This window comes from Lynx rufus, unplaced genomic scaffold, assembly GCF_022079265.1.
Source record: "Lynx rufus isolate CCGP_SWC_20201006 ecotype Redwood Valley unplaced genomic scaffold, mLynRuf1.p SCAF_9, whole genome shotgun sequence".
NCBI lineage: Eukaryota > Metazoa > Chordata > Mammalia > Carnivora > Felidae > Lynx > Lynx rufus.
The window spans coordinates 104,990,316-105,015,908 of record NW_025814897.1 but is presented as its reverse complement, the minus strand read 5'-3'; the positions used below and the strand labels follow the sequence as shown (position 1 = coordinate 105,015,908).

The 25,593-nt window shown below is 42.2% G+C and overlaps 1 protein-coding gene across 1 annotated transcript; it reads right to left on the bottom strand.

The window, feature by feature from the left end:
* Positions 1-1,280: 1,280 nt before the first annotated feature.
* Positions 1,281-11,540, bottom strand: MS4A12 (membrane spanning 4-domains A12). The gene is given in 6 exon segments (XM_047072085.1): positions 1,281-1,382; positions 1,564-1,674; positions 5,596-5,653; positions 5,655-5,710; positions 8,097-8,234; positions 11,277-11,540. Coding segments are annotated over 6 exon segments (729 nt in total).
* Positions 11,541-25,593: the final 14,053 nt, after the last annotated feature.

Here is a 25,593-nt window from a genome sequence, read left to right as displayed (position 1 = left end):
AGATTTCATAATCCATCATTTCAGTAATACTTTTGGCAGTGTCTCATGCTTTTCTGCCCCTTTGGCATTTTGTCATCCTGTCTTGCAAAACCCTAATCCTGGATGAAACCAAATAGGCACTTTATCCAGATTTGCATCTGAGCAGCCCGAGCCGTGCTGAAGCAGTCAGTTTGTGTTATAAATTTGTGAGCATCGCTTCAAACGTGCCTTCACTGTAGCCTGGCAGTCCTCTTCTGTTTCTCTGATCAGTTTATTCTCTATTTCCATGACTTTTCCAACATTACCCTTTCTGTTCAATATTCTGATTCTACACATGGCCCCGACCTTGGGTGTCACCTCACTTCCGCTTAGTTTTTAAAAATTTTTTTAAATTTACTTTTGAGGGAGAGAAAGAGAGAAAGACCACGAGCAGGGGAGGGGCAGAGAGAGAGAGAGAGAGAGAGAGAGGGAGACACAGAAGCCAAAGCAGGCTCGAGGCTCTGAGCTGTCAGCACAGAGCCTGATGCAGGGCTTGAACCCGTGAACTGCGAGATCATGACCTGAGCCGAAGTCAAGATCTGGGAAGCTTAACCAACTGAGCCACGCAAGCTCCCCCTCACTTCTGCTTTGACAGGGATGACACAAGGCATCGTAATGGGGTTTCCTACATCCTGGGTACTATTCCTGCAAACCTGTTGATGTCTGCAACAGTGACATCTTCTTTTCTTTGTGTTATGTGACTAAACCACCCTTCTGCATCACTTGGGCCATGCCTTCTATATACACTTTGGTTTCTTGATGCTTATACCACAGTCATCCCTTTTCTCTAATATATTAAACAGCTCTCTATCTTAGCCGGATTGTTCCCCTTGGCTTTTAAACATGCCCAGGGTTTTCCCATTTCAGAGACAAAATAGCCATAACCCCAGTAAAACTCCCTCAGTGTTTCATCCTTGGCCTGCTGTTACCCCACTGCAAATGAGTTTGATGTACGTGAAAATACTCTGTAAATAGCAAAGCTTTGTAGTTATCCAGGAGGCAGGGTTTGATGATATGAATGTACAGAATATCGTGAGCCATATTCAGTCTTCCAGTCCTTTGCCTTTGCCAGTGTGGTAGTGGTATGTGGGAAGAAACTGTGTCAGGGAAATACATGCGGTTATCGTTAGTGACAAAGTAAGAAGAATCTCAAACACAGTCTTCAAAGATTAGCGATCATCGTGGACTGTGGAGGACAGTTTCTTAAGAAGTTCCTGCAGAGCAGTTTAACCCCATGAGATGTTCTGGTGCTCTTTTTTGTTTTAAATGGCATAAGCGAGGTGGCCATCGTCTCTGGGAGGAGCTGAGGAAGACTCTGGTGCCAAGGTACTGGTTGCATACACATTTGGAATAACCAGGACAGGCTGGAAAGAAAGAATAAAAGAAGCACTATCGTTACTACAGTCCTACTCAGTCCTGTTCCCCAGCCCTTTCTCCCTCCCCTGACTCAAGGTGAGCTCTCGTGAACCTGCCATGGGACTTGACTGTTGCTCTTCTTCCTCCAGCACATACTCAATTATTTTACAGAGAAGAGGCCCAGCTCACCCTGCTGGTCTTGGTGATTGCTTCGTCGGCAGAATGGGCTACAGTACAATTTGTGCAGAACTCCAAGACCGAGAACATGATCAGCAGGGCTGAGATTCCTTTCCCAGCAAGCTGAGATCAAGAAAAAAACACGCTGAAATTTTGACTCATCAGGAGGGCTCCCCGCAGGCTTCAAAAAGTTATTGGCTCATCGAAGGTGCCACTGTTCATGCTCAGCTTACTCCATGATTGTTTCTCTGTTATCACCAAATGCTTATTTCAGGGAAATGTGAATTAATTTTGAATTTTCTTTAAAATGCCGCAAGACTTTCCTTTTCTCCAGCAGACTATTTAGAAACATTGGAAAAGAAGTGCACTGTTTTTCTTTGCAATGGATTTCTTGTTTTTATAAAAATGTTACCTGCTTATTAAAAAAAAAATTAAGCCATATAGAAAACAATCAATCATCCCTAATGTCACTGCCCAGAAATAAGCAAAATTAATATTTTCTGCCTATTTTTCTAGAACTCTATGTAGAGTCCAAAAGGCAGATAGAAAAATGGATGCGTCGTGAGACAGCAAGAACTCTTCAAGAATGGAATTGTTTTGTACTTACTGTTTTGAAGTTTGTAAATACCATTTGATTTTAAAAGAATAGAAATAAGTAAATTAAGTCTGCTAAAATTACAACCAGAAGTGTATGAAATCCATGAAGAAGTTGAAGTAATTTTAAACCTACCCGTTTCAATTTTAGTGTGAAATGATTGCTTACGAAGAATAAGGCGATTGGGCACTCTTATTTGACATCTGTCTCGTCTCACCTCTCTTCACCTTTCAGATTTTGGTGATTATGTCACTTTTCACTTATTTTGGTGGGGGGGAGTGGGTGAACATGAAAAGCTTTATATTCACTCCTGTAGCTGTCATTTCCCTTGCTGTTCAGTCTTCCAGTCCCAGATGATCATTTCATTGGTTTAGCGCTCCTTGCTAATCTTTTTACACAACTTCTCCCTGCCTTTCTGAGTTCTTGATTTAATTTACATCATGTGTGGTTGAATAAGCCTTGTTCAAGAATTTTATTGGATGTGTTATTCTTGACTCACAGTTTCTTGTCACCAAAAACTTGATGACATCGCTCCATTGTCTTTCCTCCCTGCATGTTGCTGTGGTGGACACTGAGCCACGCTGACTTTTCTTCCAGCTTCTAGGCGATTGGATTTCTCTGCCTAAAACCTTAACGGATCTGTTGTTATACTTTATACCTTAACAAGGGTCTATATCTATGCATCTTTCTCAATGAGTGTACGTGTCTTTCTCCCAGATAGGTTATTCTCTTTCAACGTAAAAATTCAGTGATTCTCTTTGTTCAGGATTTTTTACTCAGTATCCCTGGTTACTTTTTTTCTGTACCATTTGTTGGATTCTCTACTCAGGGAAACCAAGTATTATTATGTTGGATGAAACTTGCCTGTCTGCCATGTTTATCATCTTCTTTCTATTTAATGTATTTCTCATTGTCTTCTGTGAAGACTGTGATAGCACGTTTTCTCTCTACCATATTTTTTGAGTCCCTTGTGTTTCTTGCTGTGTGTGATTTCTTTATTAGATCTGTAATGGTCTGGGCTACTCGGTTTCTCTAGTGCCACAGTTCTTTTTATTTCATCCTGTCATTTTCTCTCTCTTTTAGAGAGAGAGAGAAGAGAGAGAAAGAAAGCGTGCACAAGTGGGAAGAGGGGCAGAGGGAGAGAGAAAGAATCTTAAGCAGGCTTCGCATTCAAAGCAGAGCCCGATGCAGGGCTTGATCCCATGACCCTGGGATCATGTCCTGAGGCGAAATCAAGATCGGATGCTCCACCAACTGAGTCGCCCAAGCCCCCCCCCCATTTTATTTTCTTATTAATTAATGATTTTCAGTAGTATAAAAATGTTCATGAGAAATCTTCTATTGATAATTGGGTAATGTTTTCTCCCGTATTGTTTTTTGTTGGTGGTATTGTTTTGTTTGTTATGTGTGCCACTGCTGCGACATGGTATAACATGGCTTGACCTGCTCTTGGAAATTTCTTTTGTTGTCTCTGTGTTAAATGGAAAAACCTATACCTGGGATTGAATACCAATACCTGAAACCAAAGAGCTGGTTCATGTGTTAATCACAGAGTAGAGTCATTCTGTCAGAGAACAGGAATTTGAGCTAAAATTTAAGGAAGTGGTTGCCCAGACTAGTAAGGAATCTAACCACGAGAACGAGGACACTCAGTGGATTCCTCATTGGTGTGACTCACATCTCCATCAAACCAGGGCACATCTTGTGAGGAAGAGGGAAGACACGTGTGTTTGCATCCATTTTATCATCTGATACGTCTTTTGTTCTAATCAGTTGAGTTGTGTATCTTTTATTCAAAGTTAATAATAGGCATCTGAGTGTTTCTGGTGACCCATTAACCCGTGGGCATCTTAAGTTTTCTTTCCTCCTCTCTTCCTTTTTTTCCTTCCATTTCTTCCTTTAATCACTCTGATGTATTTAAATAGTTTCCTACCACTTTTTTCAGTTTTCTCATTCTTCAAGTGAACAACTGTATATAGGCCTTATGTTTGTTCAGATATAGTACAGGTGAGTTTTCCCCGATTATATTTCTCCTTAACTTTGTCCACTTTGTCTTCCTTGTTTCCAGCTTCAACTTAAGGGCTAGATACAGTTTTGTGTACATTTTGCTCAGTGCTAACTATGCAGCTGTAGCAGTGAGAAAAATAGCTTAGCTGGCACTGAGCACAGTTCTTGCTGGTGAATATGGGCTCTGCTCTCTCTCTCTCTCTTTTGAGAAATGCCTATAGTAACACTTGCTCCAAGGTCAGAGGTATATCCTGTTCCTGTGGATTTCTGCTCACTCCTCCATGTTTTCAAGGTGCACTGGAAGAAGTTAACTCTGGTGACCTTTCCTACTTCTCTTGAGGTCCTGGGATACCATGGGCTTTTAGCATTCAGGATTTGCTGTATACCTTCTTAGAATTGACTGCTCTCCACCTAAGTCTCCTTAGCCCTCGATCGGAGAGCATTAGTGAGACTTCTCTGTATATTGTCATTTCCTGCTTTTCCTAGTTTTGTTTCTGGGGAGTAAGAAACCAGGTCAGGAGCTGTGCTCTGCCACCTTGAGACACAGCAGAATCATTTGGTTTTTCACTTGGATGCCTATTTATTTATTTATTTTATTTAAAAAAAATTTTTTTTAACCTTTATTTATTTTTGAGACAGAGAGAGACAGAGCATGAACGGGGGAGGGGCAGAGAGAGAGGGAGACACAGAATCAGGCTCCAGGCTCTGAGCCATCAGCCCAGAGCCCGACACGGCGCTCGAACTCACGGACCGCGGGAAGTGACCTGAGCTGAAGTCGGACGCTTAACCGACTGAGCCACCCAGGCGCCCCTTGGATGCCTATTTAAATGGCGATTTTTGAGTAATTTGTGTTCTTTGGTTTGGTATTATAGAGGATATATATTGTGTTCTTGCTTCACTCCGTGGTACTTACCAAGAAGTCCCCTCATATTCTTGCCTTCTTATAAGCACTTCTGTGCACTTGGCTCTTGGGGAAATGGTCAGAGTCCATGCTTTGCCTGACTTTGGTAATGAATGGATGATTCTGTTTGGAGAACATTGAGAGGCACGTGCTTCATTTTCAAGTTGCTTCATTTTTCGAATTTCTCTAATACAAGTTGAACATCCTTGACGTGGCAGTTTCCCTTCATCCCATTCTCAGTCTAAAATGAAACTACTCCATAACGTGACTGTCTTTGTTACGCAGAATTTCAAACCTCTAGAAAATACTATCTGGGCGTCTTTAAGTCTCTTTAGCTGTCTTCCCCATCGTTCATGTGATCAACAGTGAGAGCAATAGAGGGTGTGCTTTCTGCCCCAATCCATCTGCAGAAGTGGCTCTTCTACTTTATTCTACAGTCCTAGCGATCCTGTGACGTAGTAGTGGGGCTGCTATACAGTCATGAGAGATACGTGTGAGAGTGGCCAGAGAGGAGACGTGTGGTGGATGATGGGATACTTACGATTGCCCAGCAGTCTTGGCTGAGGATCCCATTCATACCCGCATCCAGCAGCAGCAGTCACTCCAGTGGAGACAAAGATCGCACTGACCGTGTTCATGCCTAGGCTGCCTCTAATCTAATGGAGGTGACAGGAAAAAGAAACCATACGTAGGAGAAAAACGAAGCAAAATGAAATAAGAATCAGTTAAATATAATGGCTCTCAATCCTTGAAATCTTCAAACAAATTTTGAAGTCGAAATGACTTTTGTTTTTCCTGCCTCTCTGAGTTTTCTTGAAAACTGTGCTGTATGCAGAGTGAAGGTAGCGTACTTCTAGTATCTGTAGAAAAAGGTACATAATACAGAGCAGAAGCTCATCCATCGCGTTTGTCTAAAAGCCTCACACACAATAACAAGTGTGTTCCCGGTTTAAAATACTAAAATGACAAATAAAGCTTCAATGAGCATTTTTCTGTGGCATGCATTGTGTGAAATTATTTACGTACATCGTCTCATGGAACTCCTAAAACCACCATACAAGGTAGTACAACAAAGCATCCAGTGTTACATAGATGGAAAAGCGTGTCTGCAAAGACATGTTTGCTGATAAATTTAGAAATTGACGAAAACCCTGAAGTCGTTCTAGGGACTCGATAAAAAAAAAACCCAGGTTTAGAATGAGGAAGTCATTAGGCTTTTGTGGGTAGAGATGTATGGGTAGAGTACACAATTTTCTTCAGTTTCTACAAGAAGATTTCGACACGCAGCAGGATAATTGGGAAGCCAAGTCTTCAGCCAACTTGCTAGCAGTGGCTGAGTTAGTTCTTGAGAATTCACAAGAGCTTTGGCATGCCTCAGGGTCTCCCCACGGGCCTCTAAAATGCTGCTGGAAAAATTGCTTCAGGTACCATTTTAGTAGCTGTCTTCTCCAAATGGACAGATTCTGTGCCTGGACAACCTCAGTTAGAGGGAAGGATCCATAAGTGATGCAGAGAAAGGGTGCTTTATTTTGTTTTTTAGATGACGACAGGAGTGGTTAATCGAGGTTAGACTGATTTTAGTTTCGTTTAGTCTAGCCTAGTCCCTAGTCCAGTCTCTAGTCTAGCGTTTAGTGTCTAGTTTAGTGTCTGGTCTAGGAGAACTTGAGCAGCAGGACTCTGTGTTCCCATTTTTCCATTCTTTGCTCCTGCGCCGGATTAAATACAATCCTGAAACCACCTCTGCTCTGGTTGTCACCATGTCTCGGCAAATCACGTTCCTGCTCCTGTTTCAAAAGTAGACCAGGAAATTGCCAAAGGTGGGGAGCTGTGGCCAAGAGAGTTGAAAGACCTGTCTCAGTGATTGGTTTCATAAACTTTTTCTGTACCCAATTGGTGCTTTCAGTGATGACTTAACAAACTGTAAAACAAAAGTCACATCTGAGTAAAAATAGGCTGTGTGCAAATAAAAAATAAAAATACAAGGCAAGGCAGAACTGAGAAGTGGCAAATGAATAAGAGAGTCTTTGATACCAAAGTGGCGGGTGGGTATTTCCTGGCTCCTATATTCTGCTTTGGAGTTCCCCTAATGCAGTGTGACCTGGTGGAACCAGGGAGCCCTAGGATAAAGCTAAAAACCTTACCTATACCAGTTTCCGCTGTTGGGAGTTGGACAGTCAGGACATGGGGCTCTGCCATTTCTGAGTGGCAAATTGTGTGGACCGTGCTGGGGCACACATACCATGGAGGCAACCGGTAGAAATATTTTTGGGGGAAAGAGTGCTCCCCTTTGCATTTTCTGAATCCACTTTCTCAATTTTCCTCTCCAGATCAATTAAATGAATCTTTCAAAGAGTTTAAAAAGTAGAAACATTCTGACTTACCAGACTAGGGGAAAACTGCTTGGATGCCAGTATATAGAGAGCACTGGTAGCAATGAACTGTAGAAACAGACACATTTATTTGTGAAACATGGGTTCTTTGGTCGTGGGAGCTTCTCTTTTAGTAGGAAAGATTGGTCTCTTTATGTTCATCTAGTTTCCCTGTCAAAAGTTCCTCTCATACTTCTCCATTTTCTGGAGTAACTTTCTGAGATTGTTTCCTTTGGACTTCTCCCTTTTATTCTCTCCTTAGTTTCTCGCATGTAAAGAACTCATTCTCTTGTGAGCTTACCATGTGTGATGACTTCTGAGCTCACAGCTCCGTCTCTTGTCATGATCGTTTGCGTGTTTTAATCATGTTCCCAACCACCTCCTTTTGCCTCTCTCCACCCAGTACATACATTTCCATCTAAAACATAATCAGGAACTAAAACTTTGGCTTGTTGGTTACTTGATCAGTGTAAACTTGAGGGTATGAGTTTAAACTGCAGGTTAAAATGGAGAAGAAAAGCTCTTCTTTTTTAAATACTCAACCAGAGCTGCTATATCTCACTTTTACAGTGGATCAGATGTGGGGCTTTTATAAAAAAATGGGCTATGCATAGGCTCGGGACAGCGGTATCTGATAGACTGAGAACGAGAGGTGTTCTAGCAGTCTACTCACAGAGATGCCACCCTGGATCGCATATCCGCTAATAAAAGCAAAGGAAAGAAATGCAAAAACTAGTCTATAAATGGCGTCCATTAAACCTAAAATAATTCTGAAACCAATGTGCATCAATCCAATCAGGATCTGGATTGCCTGAAAAAAGAAAACGGGCATTTTAAGGTTGCTTCTTCATTTTCAGGTATGAATGAGGCATCACTGTCATTGCTGCTGCTGCTTTTTTGTTGTCAGCTCCGTCAAGATGCATGGCTGTCCTTTATGCATATGTATCTGTACCGCAGGAGGTGGGCCACAGAGATTTTGGCAGACGCTGGAGCCAGGCCCTCAGCAGAGGCCTTGTTTGAGGTATTTGGGGAGGCTTGTAAGGATGGCCCAAGGAGAGTTCTTCAGGTGCATGGTTAAGCATGCAATGGTGTCCCCTGAGAGCCTCTAAAAGACTCTTAGGAAAAAATGCTTTAAAAAAAGTTTATTTATTTTGAGAGAGGCAGAAAGAGCACACATGAATGAGGGAGGGACACAGAGAGAATCCCAAGCAGGCTCCAACTGTCAGCGCAGAGCCCAACGTGGGGTTTGAGCCCACAAACTCATGAAATCATGACCTGAGCCAAAATCAAGTGTCAGATGCTTAACCAACTGAGCCACCCAGGTGCCCCTGGGAAAAAATGCTGTAACTTTTAAAAAAAAATTTTTTTTAATGTTTATTTATTTGTGAGACAGAGAGACAGAGCATGAATGGGGGAGGGTCAGAGAGAGAGGGAGACACAGAATTGGAAGCAGGCTCCAGGCTCTGAGCTGTCAGCACAGAGCCTGATGTGGGGCTCGAACCCACGGACCGTGAGATCATGACCTGAGCCGAAGTCGGACACTTAACCGACTGAGCCACCCAGGCGCCCCCCAAAAAATGCTGCAACTTTGATGGCCGTTCCAAATGGACCTGTTTTCTGCTTGGGGAATCCCTATTATGGGGAAAATATCAATGAAGGAAGTATCGGTGAATTTATGGGGCATTAAGTACATGTTTGATAATATTCTAAACCCTTCACATTTATTGTTTCATGTAATCTTCCAACCGATTGGATGGAGACACAGAGCTGTCTGTCTTAGTTTTCTCAGGCTGCTGTAACAAAATACTGTGCTACCTTCTGGGTAGCTTATAAACAACGGAAATTTATGCCCACAGTTCTAGAGGCTGGGAAGTCCCACGTTCTAGGTGGTTGCCTTCTGGTGAGGGCTCTCTCCTTGGTTCATAGCGGGGGACTTGTCACTGTGTTTTCACATACCGGAAAAGGCTAGGGATCCCTCAGGAGCCTCTCTTGTAAGTCACTAATCCCATTCATGAGAGTTCCTCCTTCATGATCCAGTAAGTATTTCCCAAAGGCCCACCTCCTAATACTATCTTTAAAGTTAGGATTTCAACATAGGAATTTTGGGAAGACATTCAGAACACAGCAGTGTCCAAGGTCATATAATTCCTGAAGAGCAGATCTGGAAATTTAATATAGGAAATTGATTCCAGAACTTGTGTCTTAAGTATTGAATCCAGCCTCCCTGAAGGTTCAGCTCCACCTCTCCACAAAGTCATCTTGATTAGACTGGTCAGCGTAAGCTCTTCTTTCTTTCTAAATTCTTGTTTTATCTTATGGTGTAGATTATACACCTTATTACTTGGTCTTATGCTTATTTATATTGTTCTTTTTTAAAAAAAATCTTAGGTGCACAAACATTTTCTTGTTGGCCAAGACATATCCTCAAAGACAGGGAATACATCTTTGTACCTCTTAGAGCACCTTCCTTCATCCTGGATGAGCACATTTGTGAGAAATAAGTACTGTTAGATTGGGCCAGAAGTTAACTGGAGATTTACCGTTTGTTTCTTCCCAAATGTATGCCTTAATCTGCCCAAGAAGACTGCAGATACAAAGATTGCTGTGTTTATTTCTTCAGTAACTTTCTGTTGAGTACAGTTATTAAGTTGAATCAGAGTTGGAAAAAAAATCACAGCTTCCTAAATAGTGCTAAGAGATTCCTATTTTCTTTGAATAATGAATTTCCTTGAAATTCAGACTAATGAAAGCTATGAGCCTTCTCCCTGAAAAACCATTCTTAAACATCCATCCATACACACATCACACTTTTGTATAGAACTTCAGAGGTGTCATGGGCCTCTTTTAGCCAACCACGGGTCTCAGTTGAAGCGATTAGGCATTATATTTGGCTTTTACAGACTCTTCTTTAGAGCAGAAGTTCAGTCATCTGACCTCAGGCTTCTTATCCTCACCCTTGCCATCATCTTGATGGCAGTTAGATGTTGGCTTAATGCTGGTCTACTCTTCTCCTGGTATCACCCTGGCTGTACCATATACTGACCAAACTTGCCTACAGGCCAGATTTGGTAATTTGGTCATTTAACTCACTCTTGATGTTTGGCCACAGCTACTTTACGTTCTGAGTCTGCTGGGGCAGATGCCCCAAGTCCTACCACCTGCGGCTCCTGTACTGTTGTGGTGCTTGGGGGCTACTAATAGTATAGATGTACAGTCTTCAGGGAAAATAAATAGCTTCTGTCAACTGGAACTTTTACAAACAAAACGGCAACCATCACTTTAAAGTCCTTCCCCTGAACACCTCTCTGTGACCAGTTAGAATGCCCCAGTGGCTCCCCATTTCCACTCAGAGTACAAGCCAGAGCCTCTGTCCTCCAGGCCTCACAGGGTCTGGCCCCCACCCCTCCTCTGCCCTCCTTGAGACGACCACCTCCCTCCATCATACTGTTCTACTTAACCGGCCTCCTTCCTGTTTTCCAGACACAGCACATGTTCTCCTCTAAAGGCCTTTCCAACTTTACCTGGAAGCTCTTGCCCTGATGTCTGCATGGTGTGCTCCTCCCTTCCTGTCTTTGCTCAGATGTCATCTTCTAAGGAAAGCCTGCTCTGATCAACTTGAAATTGCTACCCCTGCCCTTCACTGCCTGGTACTTCTTATACTTTTTATGCTTCTTTATTTATTTACATTGGTTGTCATCCCCCACTATACAGTTTCTAGAAGAATGTTCAGAAATTTTTAATGATTGGACATGTAGGTCATGAGATCACAAACTTCTCTCCACCTATATAACTTATAAGGACAATCAAACCTTGCAAATGCAAAATTAAAATTCTCATAGTAAGTAGACTTAACCCCTAGTATCTTTGCTTCTACTCTAAAGTTTGTGGTTGCTGCTCCTGTAGCTGGGTTTACCATTTGTATGTTTCCTTGGCCCTGCTGACTCTTGGTGATGATTCCTGGAGACCCAAAGAAGGGAGGCTGGGCACTCTGAGCTTGTTTTGTGGGGTGCGTGAAACCCAGAGGTGGTGGAGACCCAGGAGCCACGGTGTTGCTTGGTGGGTAAGAACTGAGTGTGGTTTCATATGTTTGAGGTTGGTTTGTTGGCTGGGATGACATCACTATGTCCTAAGTACTACAAAACATAACAAACTTGTAAATTTACCCACGAAAGAAATTAAAGACAATCTTGTCAAGTGTCAGTTTTCTGTGTGAACACTGTAGAGCAAGTGAGCAAATAGTGGGTGATGACAACCAATGTAAACACGATCCTCGTTTGACTTTGGAAGGCATACCTCCTATAGTTCAAAGGAAGCGAAGGAGGGGGAAGACAGGGATGGTTTTATTTTCCAATGATTGTTCAATTTTGTGAAGTATTTATACATACTAACCTTCCCTGAGTTCATTGCTTCTGAAGAACAACAGAGGGAGGGAAGGGATGGTGGGCAGAATTACGCACCTTCTCTCCCCCAGAGATGTCCACATTCTAACCGAGGAAGCCGTGAATATGGTGCGTTACACGGCAAAGGGGGTTTAAAGTTGCAAATGGGGTTTAAAGTTGCAAATGGAATTAAGGTTGACAATCAGCTGACCTTAAACGGAGATTTCCTGGGTTATTTGGGTGGGCCAAGTGTAATCACAAGGGTCCTTAAAAGTGGAAGAGGGAGGTAGAAGAGAGAGAAGGAGGTGTGGAGATGGAAGCAGGGTTGGAGAGAGGCTGTGCTGCTGGCCTGGAGTGGAGGAAGGAGCTGGGAGCCAAGGACTAGGGTGGCCACTAGAAGCCGGAAAAAGCAAGGGAAACATTCCTTCCTAGGGTCTCCAGGAGAGAATGCAGCTCTGCCCACACCTTGATCTTAGCTCAGTGGAACTGGTGGGCTACAGAACTGTCAGAGAATTTGTATTGTTTTAAGCCACTAAGTTTATGGTAATTTATTATGGCAATAAATAGAAAACTAATACAGGGGCCAAGGATACAATTGGATGGTAAAAAAGCAGTCCAAGATTTAAAATAATCTGTCACTGCTTTTCCAAATAGATAATTCACATATGGCCAATTAAATCATCTTGTTCTATAGGAAAAATACTCTTGAGGTTCCCTATTCATTTTTGTCCTCTGAAGCACAGAGTATCTCAGGTCCTTTGTGACCAAGGGGAATTTTGTTGGAAATCAACCAGCACAACTATATATGGACCCTAATCATTATTTACCCTTGAAAAAAAAATATATGATACTTAAAAAAGTTTGTCTTCGGTGTCCTTAGATTCCTTTTTTTAAGACCTCTTTCCCAAACCATTTTCTTGTACATTATAAATACTAAAAAAGTAGGAGTGCTGAATGCCTGCATCATTGTATGAAGTATGAGTAGTCTGCTTGGCGCATTCCTCCCCTGGTGTTTAATCAGTGACGCTTATTCAGACTATGTCCTAGAATCCTGAAATTTCAGAGTCTTGCCAATTGTTTTGTCTTTTACCTTGGGTTTACAGAAGAGAATTTGGAACAATACAGGTTAAATGCCGTGATTGAGGTTACGTAGAAAATGTGTGGCAGAACCAGGACTAGAAGGTTGAGCTCTTGGTTGTTGGTGTGGAGCTCCCCATTCCAACCACACTGCTCACTCTGGATGCTGGCAGAGCTGGCCTGTTTATTTTTGAGACAGAGAGAGAGAGAGTGAGAGAGCATGAATGGGGGAGGGATGGAGGGAGGGAGAGAGACAAAGACTCCAAAGCAGCTCCAGGCTCTGAGCTGTGACACAGCACAGAGCCTGATGCAGGACTCGAACCCCAAACTGTGAGATCATGACCTGAGCTGAAGTTGGACGTGTAACCGACTGAGCCACCCAGGTGCCCCAGAATTACGGTCTTTTGATGCATGGAGAAGACTTTACAAGCCAGACTGGCTTCTTAATGGTTCAGTGATTAACTTGGTAAGGCCTCAGCCTCAAGTGAGCTATCTAGAGAGCTAGCATTTTATGAAACACTTATTATAGGCACAGTAGGGTGTCATGGTCAGGAGCAAGAACTTGGGGTTAGAATCCTGGCTCTGACATCAGCTCTGTGTCTTTGGGAAGCTTGCTAACCCCTCTTTGCTTTAGTTTCTTATCTGTAAAATGAGGATCATAGGAGTACCTTCCTTATAGGGTTACTTGGAGTATTAAGGAGTTATTCCGTGTAAAGTTCTTAGAGTTGTACCTATTAGAACTTCATGGGTTGGCTCCATTACTGCCAAGCTGATGAAATACATTATCTCTCTTAGTCTTTAACCACCCCTGCTGCCCCCGATGAGGTAGGTACTAATATCATCCTCATCGTACAGTGAGAGAATTGCATCAGAACCTACACTTGTAACCCTTAGCTTTGAGCTGCTTAGGTGCTAGATACAACTGAAAAAGGTGGAAAATTAAGGGGAAAGGTAGAAAACACATTTTGGAAACCTCTAAGTACAAAGGGATTACTTTTTCAGAGCAGAAACACATTTTAATTCACAAAAGGTTATTTATTTTAATTTTTTTAAAAAAAACTTATTTATTTTTGGGGCGCCTGGGTGGCGCAGTCGGTTAAGCGTCCGACTTCAGCCAGGTCACGATCTCGCAGTCCGTGGGTTCGAGCCCCGCGTCGGGCTCTGGGCTGATGGCTCAGAGCCTGGAGCCTGTTTCCGATTCTGTGTCTCCCTCTCTCTCTGCCCCTCCCCCGTTCATGCTCTGTCTCTCTCTGTCCCAAAAATAAATAAACGTTGAAAAAAAAATTTTTTTTTAAAATAAAAAAAAAACTTATTTATTTTTGAGAGAGAGAGAGAGAGAGAGAGAGACAGAGTGTGACCAGAGGAGGGGCAGAGAGAGAGGGAAACACAGAATCCAAAGCAGGCTCCAGGCTCCAAGCTGTCAGCACAGAGCCCAACGTCGGGCTCTAACTCATGAACAGCCAGATGGTGACCTGAGCTGAAGTCGGACACTTAACTGTCTGAGCCATCCAGGTGCCCCACAAAAGGTTTATTTTATTTTATTTTATTTTATTTTATTTATTTATTTTTTTATTTTTGGGACAGAGAGAGACAGAGCATGAACGGGGGAGGGGCAGAGAGAGAGGGAGACACAGAATCGGAAACAGGCTCCAGGCTCTGAGCCATCAGCCCAGAGCCTGACGCGGGGCTCGAACTCCCGGACCGCGAGATCGTGACCTGGCTGAAGTTGGACGCTTAACCGACTGCGCCACCCAGGCGCCCCAAAAGGTTTATTTTAAACAAACAAACAGTTCCATAGCTGTGATTCTTGGAGTGACTCCCTATAGCTCTCAAATAACATTTGAGAATATGAGATTTTATAACCCATGGATGTGACTTCTGTGACTATTTAGTGCTCAGGCCCTATCAATGTGCTATTTCCCTAACTCCCCATCTGCTCCTTCACTAACTCTGAGGCCTTGAGCAGCTTTCTTAACCAAATCCATGTTATCAGTCCCTGTGTCTCAGCTATGAAATGAGACTAACGATGTCATTCGGAGTGGCAGGTATGAAGATCAGGTAATCTCAATTCCTGTGAAGCTGTTGGAACGGTGCCCATCTGGAGCTTGATAAAAGGCAACTATCATTCTGTTCTCAGAACCCAAAGTCTAGGTTGAAGAAGGGGATGTGGGCATATGAAAAGTGTATGATGGAGATTGAACTCAAAAGGTCAGTGCCAAGACCAAGGAGCTAGGAGATGGGAGCTCATGGTTGGGTAATTAACCAGAACAAAATTTTTCTTAAGACTTTTTTTCTTTAAGTATTAGCAATTAAATGATCTGTGCATGGAGGTGCTCTCGTTACCTCCTTCCTTTCCTGTCGATCATTGTCATTTTTGTTTGTTTCATTGGGAAATTTAATAAGAAATTTCAAGGTTTTTCATTTATTTATCGACATTTTTTGATTTCACATCTGCTGTTTACTTCTTGGACTAAGGCCTGTGTGTTCCATATAGAATCCAGACTATTAATAGTTTATAAAGAGTATGCTAGTCTTAGATGCATTCTTATGGGGGCAAGTACTGGTTGTAGAAAAAGGTTTAAAGAGCTGAGCCAGTCTCGATCCTTTGACTTTATACTAAAATGACTTAATGTACAAACAGCTCTACTGGTTACCTAGTTGGTACAAAGGGAAGGGAAAATGCTCAGGGGAATAACTAAGTAATAATTCGGTTGAAATGAAGATAATCCTGAAAATGATGGAGGAAAAGGGAAATCAATGAAATGACTGTTTTCGTCAGTAGCGCCTTTTGTGCGATATTTTTTCTTGACCATTGGTAAAATATTTACTATCAGTTGTCCTTTCTTCTAAAAATTAGGGCAACTGTAATTATTTGTAAACCCAAAGAACACATCAAAAATAAGTCCAATGAGGGGCGCCTGGGTGGCTCAGTCGGTTAAGCGTCCGACTTTGGCTCAGGTCATGATCTCGTGGCTCGTGAGTTCATGCCCTGCGTTGGGCTCTGTACTGACAGCTCAGAGCCTGGAGCCTGCTTCGGGTTCTGTGTCTCCCTGTCTCTCTGCTTTTCCCCTGCTTGCATCTCTCTCTCTCTCTCAAGATAATAAATAAACATTAAAAAAAATAGGTCCAGTGAGATCAAAAGCACAGGACTGTTGCAGATAAAAATTGGAAACATTTTTTTTATTCTAGTTTCTTTCTTCCTTTCTTCCACATGAATGTCACTTAATGTTACAGGGTGAGGATGACCGCCATCTTTGAGAAGAGGTTGTAGCACACAGTGGATCATACTTCTAAATCATTTCTATGGCGTCCCCCTCCGCCCCCCGTGCACACATAAACAGGAATACTGACCTAGTGAAAATGAGTGATCTTCCCCACCATGTTTTTTTCTCCCCGTAACAAAGCGCCTCGATCAAAAAGTATCGCAGAAGCAGCGCTACAGTATTTCTGCTGTGCTCTGTAGTCCTGTGGTAGCCGCATTATCATCAGATTGCTCACAAATGGGACATCGCTTTCCCCTTGTTGATTAATGTTCGTGGAATGGTACACATTTGAACCTCCTCTGTCATCTCTCTTAGCATTAACTTTTGATTTTTTTTCCCCTTGAAGTATCTTTACCCTGTGTTAGAGCAACTGACATTCTTTTTCATTTCTGTCTTGTTTTGCATTTTCCCCTTATTTCACTTGTTCCCTCTCATGGTCTCTTTTCCCTCACTTATCTGCTTGGCCTGACTTGGAGTCCAGAGTTAGCTTCATCCCTCCAGCCTAGAGAATGGGATGCTGTAGAGAGCCCACCTGGGGACAGACCGGCGCTGCTCTTCCTGCCCATTGATTTGGGGGAAGAGACAGAGATGTGTCGGTGGACTTACTCCGTTCCTTTGGCACCCATCTGCTTCCTCGTTTTCTTCCAAGTTCTGTGCCAGTCTGAGATGTTTATCTGGTTATTAGAGGCACTTTTCACTTCCTTACTTCAAATCAAGCTGTCTCCTCTTTTTATTTAATTCCAAAGTCCTTCTGTCCTTGACTCTCTTCCACCCCAAGTGGGTACGTAGGCCCAACTGTAAACTTGGAAATAGGCTGCGTTTTTATGCTTTCCTCCCCTTTGTCCTGGGAAGCCCTTTCTGACACACCCAAACACGTAAGTGCTCGTTTTTTTTCAGCCCCTTGGCGCTCTCTGATACTCATTAGTGCAACATCCTACTGCATTTCAGCGCCTTTTAAGGTAGATGAACAAAATTGGAAAATGCAGATAAGAAACAAAGAAAAGCATCCATACTCCCACCAGCCACATGTAATCGATAATATTTTCATTTAGATTTTTAATATTTTGTTTGTAAATACATATTTTACATAGAGACATTTATGATTTTGGACCATAAATTAGGATGAAATTAGGATCCTATTAGGATCCTAAATTAGGATCATAATCATATACATTTCATAACCGGATTTTTTAGCTTCATGTTTTATAAACATCTTTTCATGTCAGTAAGCTCATAAGTATTGTAATTCCTTTTTTAAAAAATTTTTAATGTTTATTTTTGAGAGAGAGAGAGAGAGAGAGAGACAGCATGAGTCGGGGCGGGGGGTGGGGGGAGGGCAGAGAAAGAAGGAGACACAGAAACTGAAGCAGGGTCCAGGCTCCATGCTGTCAGAGCAGAGCCCGATGCAGGGCTCGAACTCATAAACCATGAGATCATGACCTGAGCCGAAGTCGGACGCTTAACCGACTGAGCCACTCAGGCACCCCACAACATGTGTTTTCTACCTTCGGTGATCTTCTCCACTAGCTAAGAGAAGGTTGTGCCCATGGTGGTATCCCATGGGATTGCAATTATATGACCTGTGACTGAAAGGATCTCCAGAGAAAGTGTGGGAATTAACATCATTAGATAATGAACTTCCAACTAAACAAGGGATATGTGATAGTAGTTGCTATTATTATGATAATAATGTAGCTAACAATTACTAAAGCTGAGTCAGAGAGACTTTCTATAGCTGAGTCAGAGGGAGGTTAAGTAACTTGCCCAGGGTGTTAAAACTAGTAAATGCTAAATACTAAGTCTCCACAAATACCACTTGTACATAGGTTGTAACACCTGCCTTTCATAGTGGACTGCTCTCTGTCTGTAGTAACATCGCTTGGAAACTGAGCCTGGACCCTTCAATATGCAAATATTTTCCTCTCGACACATTTGAGTGCAATTCTCTCACTAGGCTCCCTATCTTAGGGGTACTCCCTAGGGTAACCAGGTCACAAATGGAAATTTCTCTCATCTGCTCTTTTTTGATCACATCCCTTTGTTTCACAGAAGGAAATTAAGATGTTGATACATGAGTTATATTTTGTTAACATTCATTCTCCAACCAAAGGCTAACACGCCTTTCTTAAAGAGTTACTTCTCTTTTGTCAACAGGATAATACCCTTGCTGTTTTTCTCTGGATTTTCAGCATGATTTCAAATATTCACATGTAATTCATATCAACTATATTAATTTCTTGGTCAACTAAAAGTACACCCCTACTCCATTTCTCTAAAAAGGGAACAGTATTGCATTGAATTCTTCCTGCCAAATCTCTATTGCAAATTAATAGCGCATTTCACTGACTTTATGCTGTCATTAGATTATCATTTTAGAAGTACATTAATCTGTGCTACCTGATTTCTCAAAACCTGGAAACGACCGGAGGAGTAGTATGGTCCTTGTGAGAGTACCGTGCATATTCACAAAGTAGTGTCTGTCTTAGGTAGCCTCTGAGCAGTGCAGGCTAGTGGTTCAGGTGGCTTCTTTATACTGCAAAGTGGTTAGCTGTTTACTGGTTTCTCCTGTTTGTTCCTGTATAAAGACACCTTGTTGGGGCACCTCGGTGGCTCAGTTGGATGAGTGGATGAGTGTCGGGACTTCGGCTCAGGTCACGATCTTGTAGTTCATGAGTTCGAGCCCTGCATCAGGCTTGCTGCTCTCGGCACATAGCCCACTTCAGATCTTCTGTCCTCGCCTCCCTGCTCTGCACCCCCCCCACCTCCACAGCCATCCCTCCCCCACTTGTGTTCCCTCTCTCAAAAATAAAGAAAACTAAAAAAAAAAAAGACACCTTGTCACACGGTAACAGTTAAATTGCTGGCCAGTTTATGAAACTGCATACCTCCTAATCTTCTAAGCTTTGCGTATAAGTAACTGAGTGAACTCACATGGCAAGGATATTATGGAATCAAGTGATTTGTTCTCTTAGGCGGTGAAATTTCACTTGCGTATACTTATTAGAACTCTATTGTATAACCAGGGCCCTGTCATTACAACTTAAGGACAACAAAAACGCTTCTCTAGTTAGCTTTTCTAGGAAGTAAGTGATCATTTTAAAAGTTTCAAGTCTGGGGAAATCGTGGAGCCGGATTCCTAAGAAATGAACCAACGGTCCGAATTTCAGACAGGCTTGATTTTGGGCAGGTGTGAGGCTGCACCCTGGTTCTGTGGTTGGAGTGGAGGAACCAGAGCACTGGCCCAGAACGGCCCTCCAGGTCAGCGCTTCACAAACTACCTGCGAAGAAAGGCCATTAAAAAAAAAAGTGTTTTCCATCCATTGGGAACTAACACTTTTGGGGAATATGAAAGAAATTATTCGCTAGGAAAAATAAAAAAGACAACAAGTCAAGCCCAATTCTTTTGTTAGAATCAGTAGGCGCAAAATTGTTATAATAAAAATAAAGCAGTCATAACATAGGAAAATAGAAAAGTCACAAATTTGAAGGCACTGATTCATAAGCAATTAATATAATTATATTGCACATAACTTTTGGTCTTCAAACTCGTAGCTGAATGAAAAGTTACAGAGTAAATCAAGAGTTTCCACTTTAAAAATCTATACTCATGCTTGGAACACACATTGTGTGTGTCACTAAAAATTCGATTCCACATTAAAAGATATTTTTTTAATATTTATTTATTTTTGAGAGAGAGAGAGTGACAAAGTGTGAGGGGCTGAGAGAGAGGGAGACACAGAATCTAAAGCAGGCTTCAGACTCTTGAGCCTGACGCAGGGCTTGAACTCACCTTGAACCTTGAGACCATGACCTGAGCCGAAGTCAGATGCTTAACTGACTGAGCCACCCAGGCGCTTCTAAAGTTCCACATTTAAATGAGCCTGTTTCATACTTATTAGTTTGCTTAATATAAATTGTACTGAGGGCAATGCTACTTGCAGAGGATAATGTATTTTTAAGCTGTTTCTGTTTTGTTTTAATAATACTCAGAGTAGAGAAATCAATCACACAGCAGTATGTTTATAGGAAAAGGAGAGATTTAGAATATTTTCAGCAAATACACAATAGTTATTTTAACATTTATAATAAGGCAATTGATGCCATATTCTCAGTACACGTCTTCAAGCCATCAGTAGTCAGTTCCAACAGTTTATCCAGTGCGGTTACAGAGTAACTATTTTTCTTCTTTTGGCTGAAAAAATGGACTCTGGAAAGATTAACTGTTGATTTATGGAGCTACTTTTGATGGGATATAAAATTCGTAAGGTGATTTGTCATGGCTCTTTGCAGATACGTTAATGTCAAAACCATCCACCATTTCCTTTCTGGTTGCCCTTAAGTTAGATTACCTGCCATCACTGTCTGTAAACACTCTGTTTTCCTAACTCACTGGCATTTGCTTTTGCCCTTTCATCTTTTCATTGTAAAACATTTTGCAGTCCTCCTGGCTTAGAAATATTCAGATTATTCCCCTCCAGGGAACTGGGTCTCTGAGACTGTAGGTCAAATATGAGCCAACCAAGAGGAGGGGAGTTAGCCAGAGGCCGGGTGCACTCATGAATGAACGCATGTGGCTTCCATGGTGTGGCTTTTTACAAGGCTTGGAAACTGTGTGTGTGTGGTTTCTGAGCCTGAGTTGTAGCCTCAAGTGACAAGTGCAGTATGGAGAAGTAACTGTGACATAAAAGTGACAGATTTCATCACCAGATGGCCTTCAAGTTTAGTGGTGTTTTTTTTTTTTTTTTTTTTTGCATTACAGTTTTAATTCTTTTTCTGGAATATCAGGACATTATTGTGGAACCTTCAGAGACAAGAACACATGTCCTTCTGCTTCTCCCCTGACATTGTACAATCCTAGAAAATAATCAACAGTTGGAAATCTTATAATAATGCTTGTACAGTATGTCTATTTGGTTCGCATATCTTGAACCTAAAGAAAGCATTTGTCTGTGAAAGACCTTGAATTCTAGTAGGTAAGGGTTAAATTGGTTTTGTGACTCTAGCTAACACTATTAAAGTGCAGAAGAACAGAGCACATTTAAAAATTCACTAGATATTCATTCATGAGGGCCGATTCAGGGCCCGACACTGCCTTGCGTTCTGATGAGTGAACATGACAGAAAGTACTTTCACACTCTGTGGTTCTGTGTCTTTTAGGTGCTTCTCTTCCTACTGTTCTGCATTAAAGCTTCAGCCGAGCAGACCAAGTTTCTTCTTAAGATAGGATCCTATCATCAGAGCCCTCCAAGTTGATGGCATAAGTAAGGGTAAAGGCTACAGACATTTTCAGATACTTGTATTCTGTTCGGGTCAGGTTGGGTGGGGGAGTTTCTGAAGTATTAATACCTTTCATTTCACCAGTGGGAACCCATTTCTAACATGCCAATGCTGTGGAATAAGCCACCCGTTTTCAAAAAAATTATGACATTTATTGCTCTAATTAGCAGAAGGTCTAATGTCAATCACTGTAACTGATTGCCTCCGGAGAATGTGTTTCATCATCCGAATGGCAGTTAACCATCGCCATTTCTAATGTCAACAGTAGCTACTTGGTGTCTAGCTTAATACAGCTAAAAAGTAACCATTTTTACAGTGTGAATTGAAGTATTTGAACATAGATATCATAACCCCAGGTCTTAACCCACAGATAGTCAGATTGAATGGGTCTGAAATGGGGTTCAGAGTTTTTAATAATCACTCCCAGTTGAAGGGAGGCCACCATATTTTGAGAATCACTGGATTATTATAGCAGAAGCATAGGGGGCTGGAAAAAGCTATAGTGGCAGATAAGCTGTGTACCCATTCAGCGGAATACTAGTCAGTAATAAAAAGTAATAAACTGTTGGTGTCTACAGCAGCTGATGGATCTCAGGAGTATTATGTTGAGCGAAAAAAGCCAATCTCAGAAGGTTACATACCATATGATTTTATCTACAGCGTGTACAGTCTTAAAATGACTACATACGGTTGCCAGGGTTAGTGGTGAGGATGTAACTAGGAAGGGAGAGCATGAGGGAGTTTCTTTGTGGTTATGGAAGAGTTCTATATTCTCAAGGGAGTGTTTTGGGGATGGTTTGACCGTGCTGGTCATTGCATGAATCTATGCACGCGATAAACTATATAAACATAAAAAATACCATATGAAAAACTGGTGAAATAAGTTCTGAGGCTTATTATTTAATAGTATCATACAAATGTCAGTTTCCTGGTTTTGGTAATTGTGCTAAGATTATATAAAATGAGAACATGAGAGAAGGTGAGAGATGGGTGCCAGGGAGCTTTTGTGCCATGTTAGCGGTCTGTTCCTGAATCTAAAATAATTTCAAGATAAAAAGTAAAAACAAAAGACAAAGCAAACCGAGGTGGATGTGAGGCTATAAATGTGAACGTTAAAGATGGCGTTTGAAAAGAGAAAAGGAAGGCCGAGCCCATGGTGGAATCTAATGCAGATACTCTGGGTTCAGATTCCTATTTTCCCCCTTGCTAGTTGTAACCTTGGGCAAGTTGGTTAGCCTCTCTGTCCTTTAGTCAACTCATCATGGGAAAGGGGAAATAGTATCCATGCCAAAGGCTTATGGTGACAGTGAAGGGATTATGCTTACAAAACACTCTTACAGTGTTTGATACATAGGGAAAGACTCAGAGAGGTGGGGAAAGAACCGTGGAGATGTGGGTTAGAGTGGCTGGGGGAACAAGGGCAAGTGCAGGAGCCCAGAGGATCGACAGAAACACCCTGCAGGGAATGGGGAGGGGTGCCGGGTTGGGGAGGAGACAACCTGGAAGACTAGGAGAATACATGGGTGGGGTGCACTTGTTGGCTCGGAAGGTACAGATAACAGGATTAGCTACAGGTAGCGATTTGAACTACCTCTCCGGAAGTTTGAGCCAGGAGAATAAAAGCTCAAGTACTTGGAACTGATGTCGGGGATACTTGGAAAAGAGGAAGGTTGTGTAGAAGACAAAGATACGTTTACTTTTGTTCTAATCTGAGCGCCCTGAGAAGTTAGTGTTGCTGATGGAAGCTGTCTCGGAGGTGATTCTCGGAGGTGATTCCACTAGGTTCTTAAAGAATAAAGTCTAACATAATTATTCAAAAAGGATTGGTTGAGCAGGAGATGGGATGCTGGGGTGAATGAAAAATGGCTTTTACCTTCAGACAGCTGTATCCTAATGGGAGGGTAAGTGAGTGAAAGTCAATGAAATATGCAGTTACTCTGAAATCCAACTAGTTCATCAGATAAGAATTCATGGTGCTTGGTGGGGAAAGCACTTGCCTTTGAGCAGGACTTCCTCCGAGGTAAGAGGGTCTGTGGGATCCCTGGAGCTAAGAAGCAATCTTTGTTTAAAAGCAGCAGCATGAGAATATAACTTTGTCTAATACTGGGAACCATTAGTGGCCTCTGCTCTCTCACTCGTTGACTCTTCCCCAAAAGAATCAATGAAGAAGGATGAGCGGTCATGTTTGGTGATCACTTTTCATAATCTCCCCTGGGTTTTTGAGTGGGAGAAAGGGAGCCCACCCTCTCCCTGTGTTAGGAAACAGAGGTAGAGATGGGGGGAACACAAGACTGGTCAGCCCCTATCTCCACCCCCAGGGTGAACATCATGTTCACTTCCTTTCCTGTCCCTCCCCCGTGAGTTACTGCTTTCTGGAGTAGGAGGTGAGGGAGGTACGGTGTGGGCCTAGTCTCTTGGGGGCCCTGAGTTTTTTCCTCCATGATCCTTGTTTGATTTTACAAGATACCTCCCCCCTGCCACCAAGCACACCTTAGTTTTTGCATTATTAATAACAGACGAGCAAAGCAAAAGAGCTTCTGTAGAAAATGGTTTTTGCCAGTTATTGGAAGGTAGAATATTTCAGAGAGAAGAGTTATCATTTAAGTGTAAAGAACATAGCCAAACAAAGAAGCCATCTCTGAGAAATTTTCAGTTCCAGACCCCTGCCATCCATCCAAGAGTGAATATTCAAATGTAAACTGCTTTGTTATTTTATTTTTATTTTTTTTTTACTTAAAAAATGTTTATTTTTTTATTTTGACAGAGAGAGAGGCAGAGGGAGAGGGAGAGAGAGAATTCCAAGCAGGCTCCACGTTGTCAGTGCAGAGCCTGATGCAGGGCTTGAAGTCACGAACTGCGAGATTGATTTTGAGCCAAAATCAAGTTGAACACTTAACCAACCGAACCACCCAGGCACGCTGCTTTGTTATTTTTAGAAATATCTCTGCCAGAACTTCTATCAAGAGGCAGTCCTATATCATATTTCATTGACTCTGTCACATCATTAAATTATAGAATTGATATAAGATGGCACATCTTTAGAAAGAAGACAGATTTTCCTTTTTAGCCTTAAGAGAGACAGTAGGAGAAAAGATGAGGCGTTTGTGATTAGACTGAAGTGTGAATCCCAGCTCCCCTCTTACCAGATGGGTGACCTTGGGAAGTGACATTTCTTTAAACTCCATTTCTTTGTCTGTAAGATGGAATCACAACCACTCAGCTGGGCCAAGGTGAGGAGTAAATAATTTACTGGGTATAATGCTTCTCTCCTAATGCCCGTTACATGGTGTATGTTTAACAAAATGTAGTTTCTCTTCCCCTTATTTAAACTATTATATTTATATTTCTTGTATTAAGTGCATTTCCTCGTTTTGGTCCTCTGATGTGCAGGCATGGTTCTAAACGGAGATGCCTTATGAAGGGCAGTCTTAGAGCAGACCATTGCTCTTTCCTGCCACTGCTGTCCCTTTGCTCTTTGTTCTCATTCCTGCCCTGCTGGTTGAAATGGAGACTTCAGTGGCCATTACCCGACAGATTCATTACCTGGACTGCTTTGAACCTAGACGGAAGCGGGATGGGCTCAGCCGTTTGCCTCTGGATGTCTCATCTAGTCCTTGATTTTGCCTCCTCTTGTTAAGACTGTCTGCTTCCATCGTAATCTCTGATTGCCTCTAAGATCTCCCGTGGGCCACCTCATTCTCTGCTTGCTGAATATCTGAAAAGAGCAACTCTCATTTCTTCTATTATGGACAGTGGCTTGGCTCAGCAAGGTTATCCCCTACATTCAGTGTCTTCCTCTTAGGTAATGCTACAGAATGTGGTTAAATATTGGCTTTTCATTTTCTCTTTTCTCTCTGCTGACATTCTAATCATATCTTCTTTAGCTCATTGTATCTTTTCTGTCACCAACTCTACTCTCGCTATTAAATTACCTCTTCAGGGACGCCTGGGTGGCGCAGTCGGTTAAGCGTCCGACTTCAGCCAGGTCATGATCTCGCGGTCCGTGAGTTCGAGCCCCGCGTCAGGCTCTGGGCTGATGGCTCAGAGCCTGGAGCCTGTTTCCGATTCTGTGTCTCCCTCTCTCTCTGCCCCTCCCCCGTTCATGCTCTGTCTCTCTCTGTCCCAAAAATAAATAAACGTTGAAAAAAAAATTTAAAAAAAATAAATTACCTCT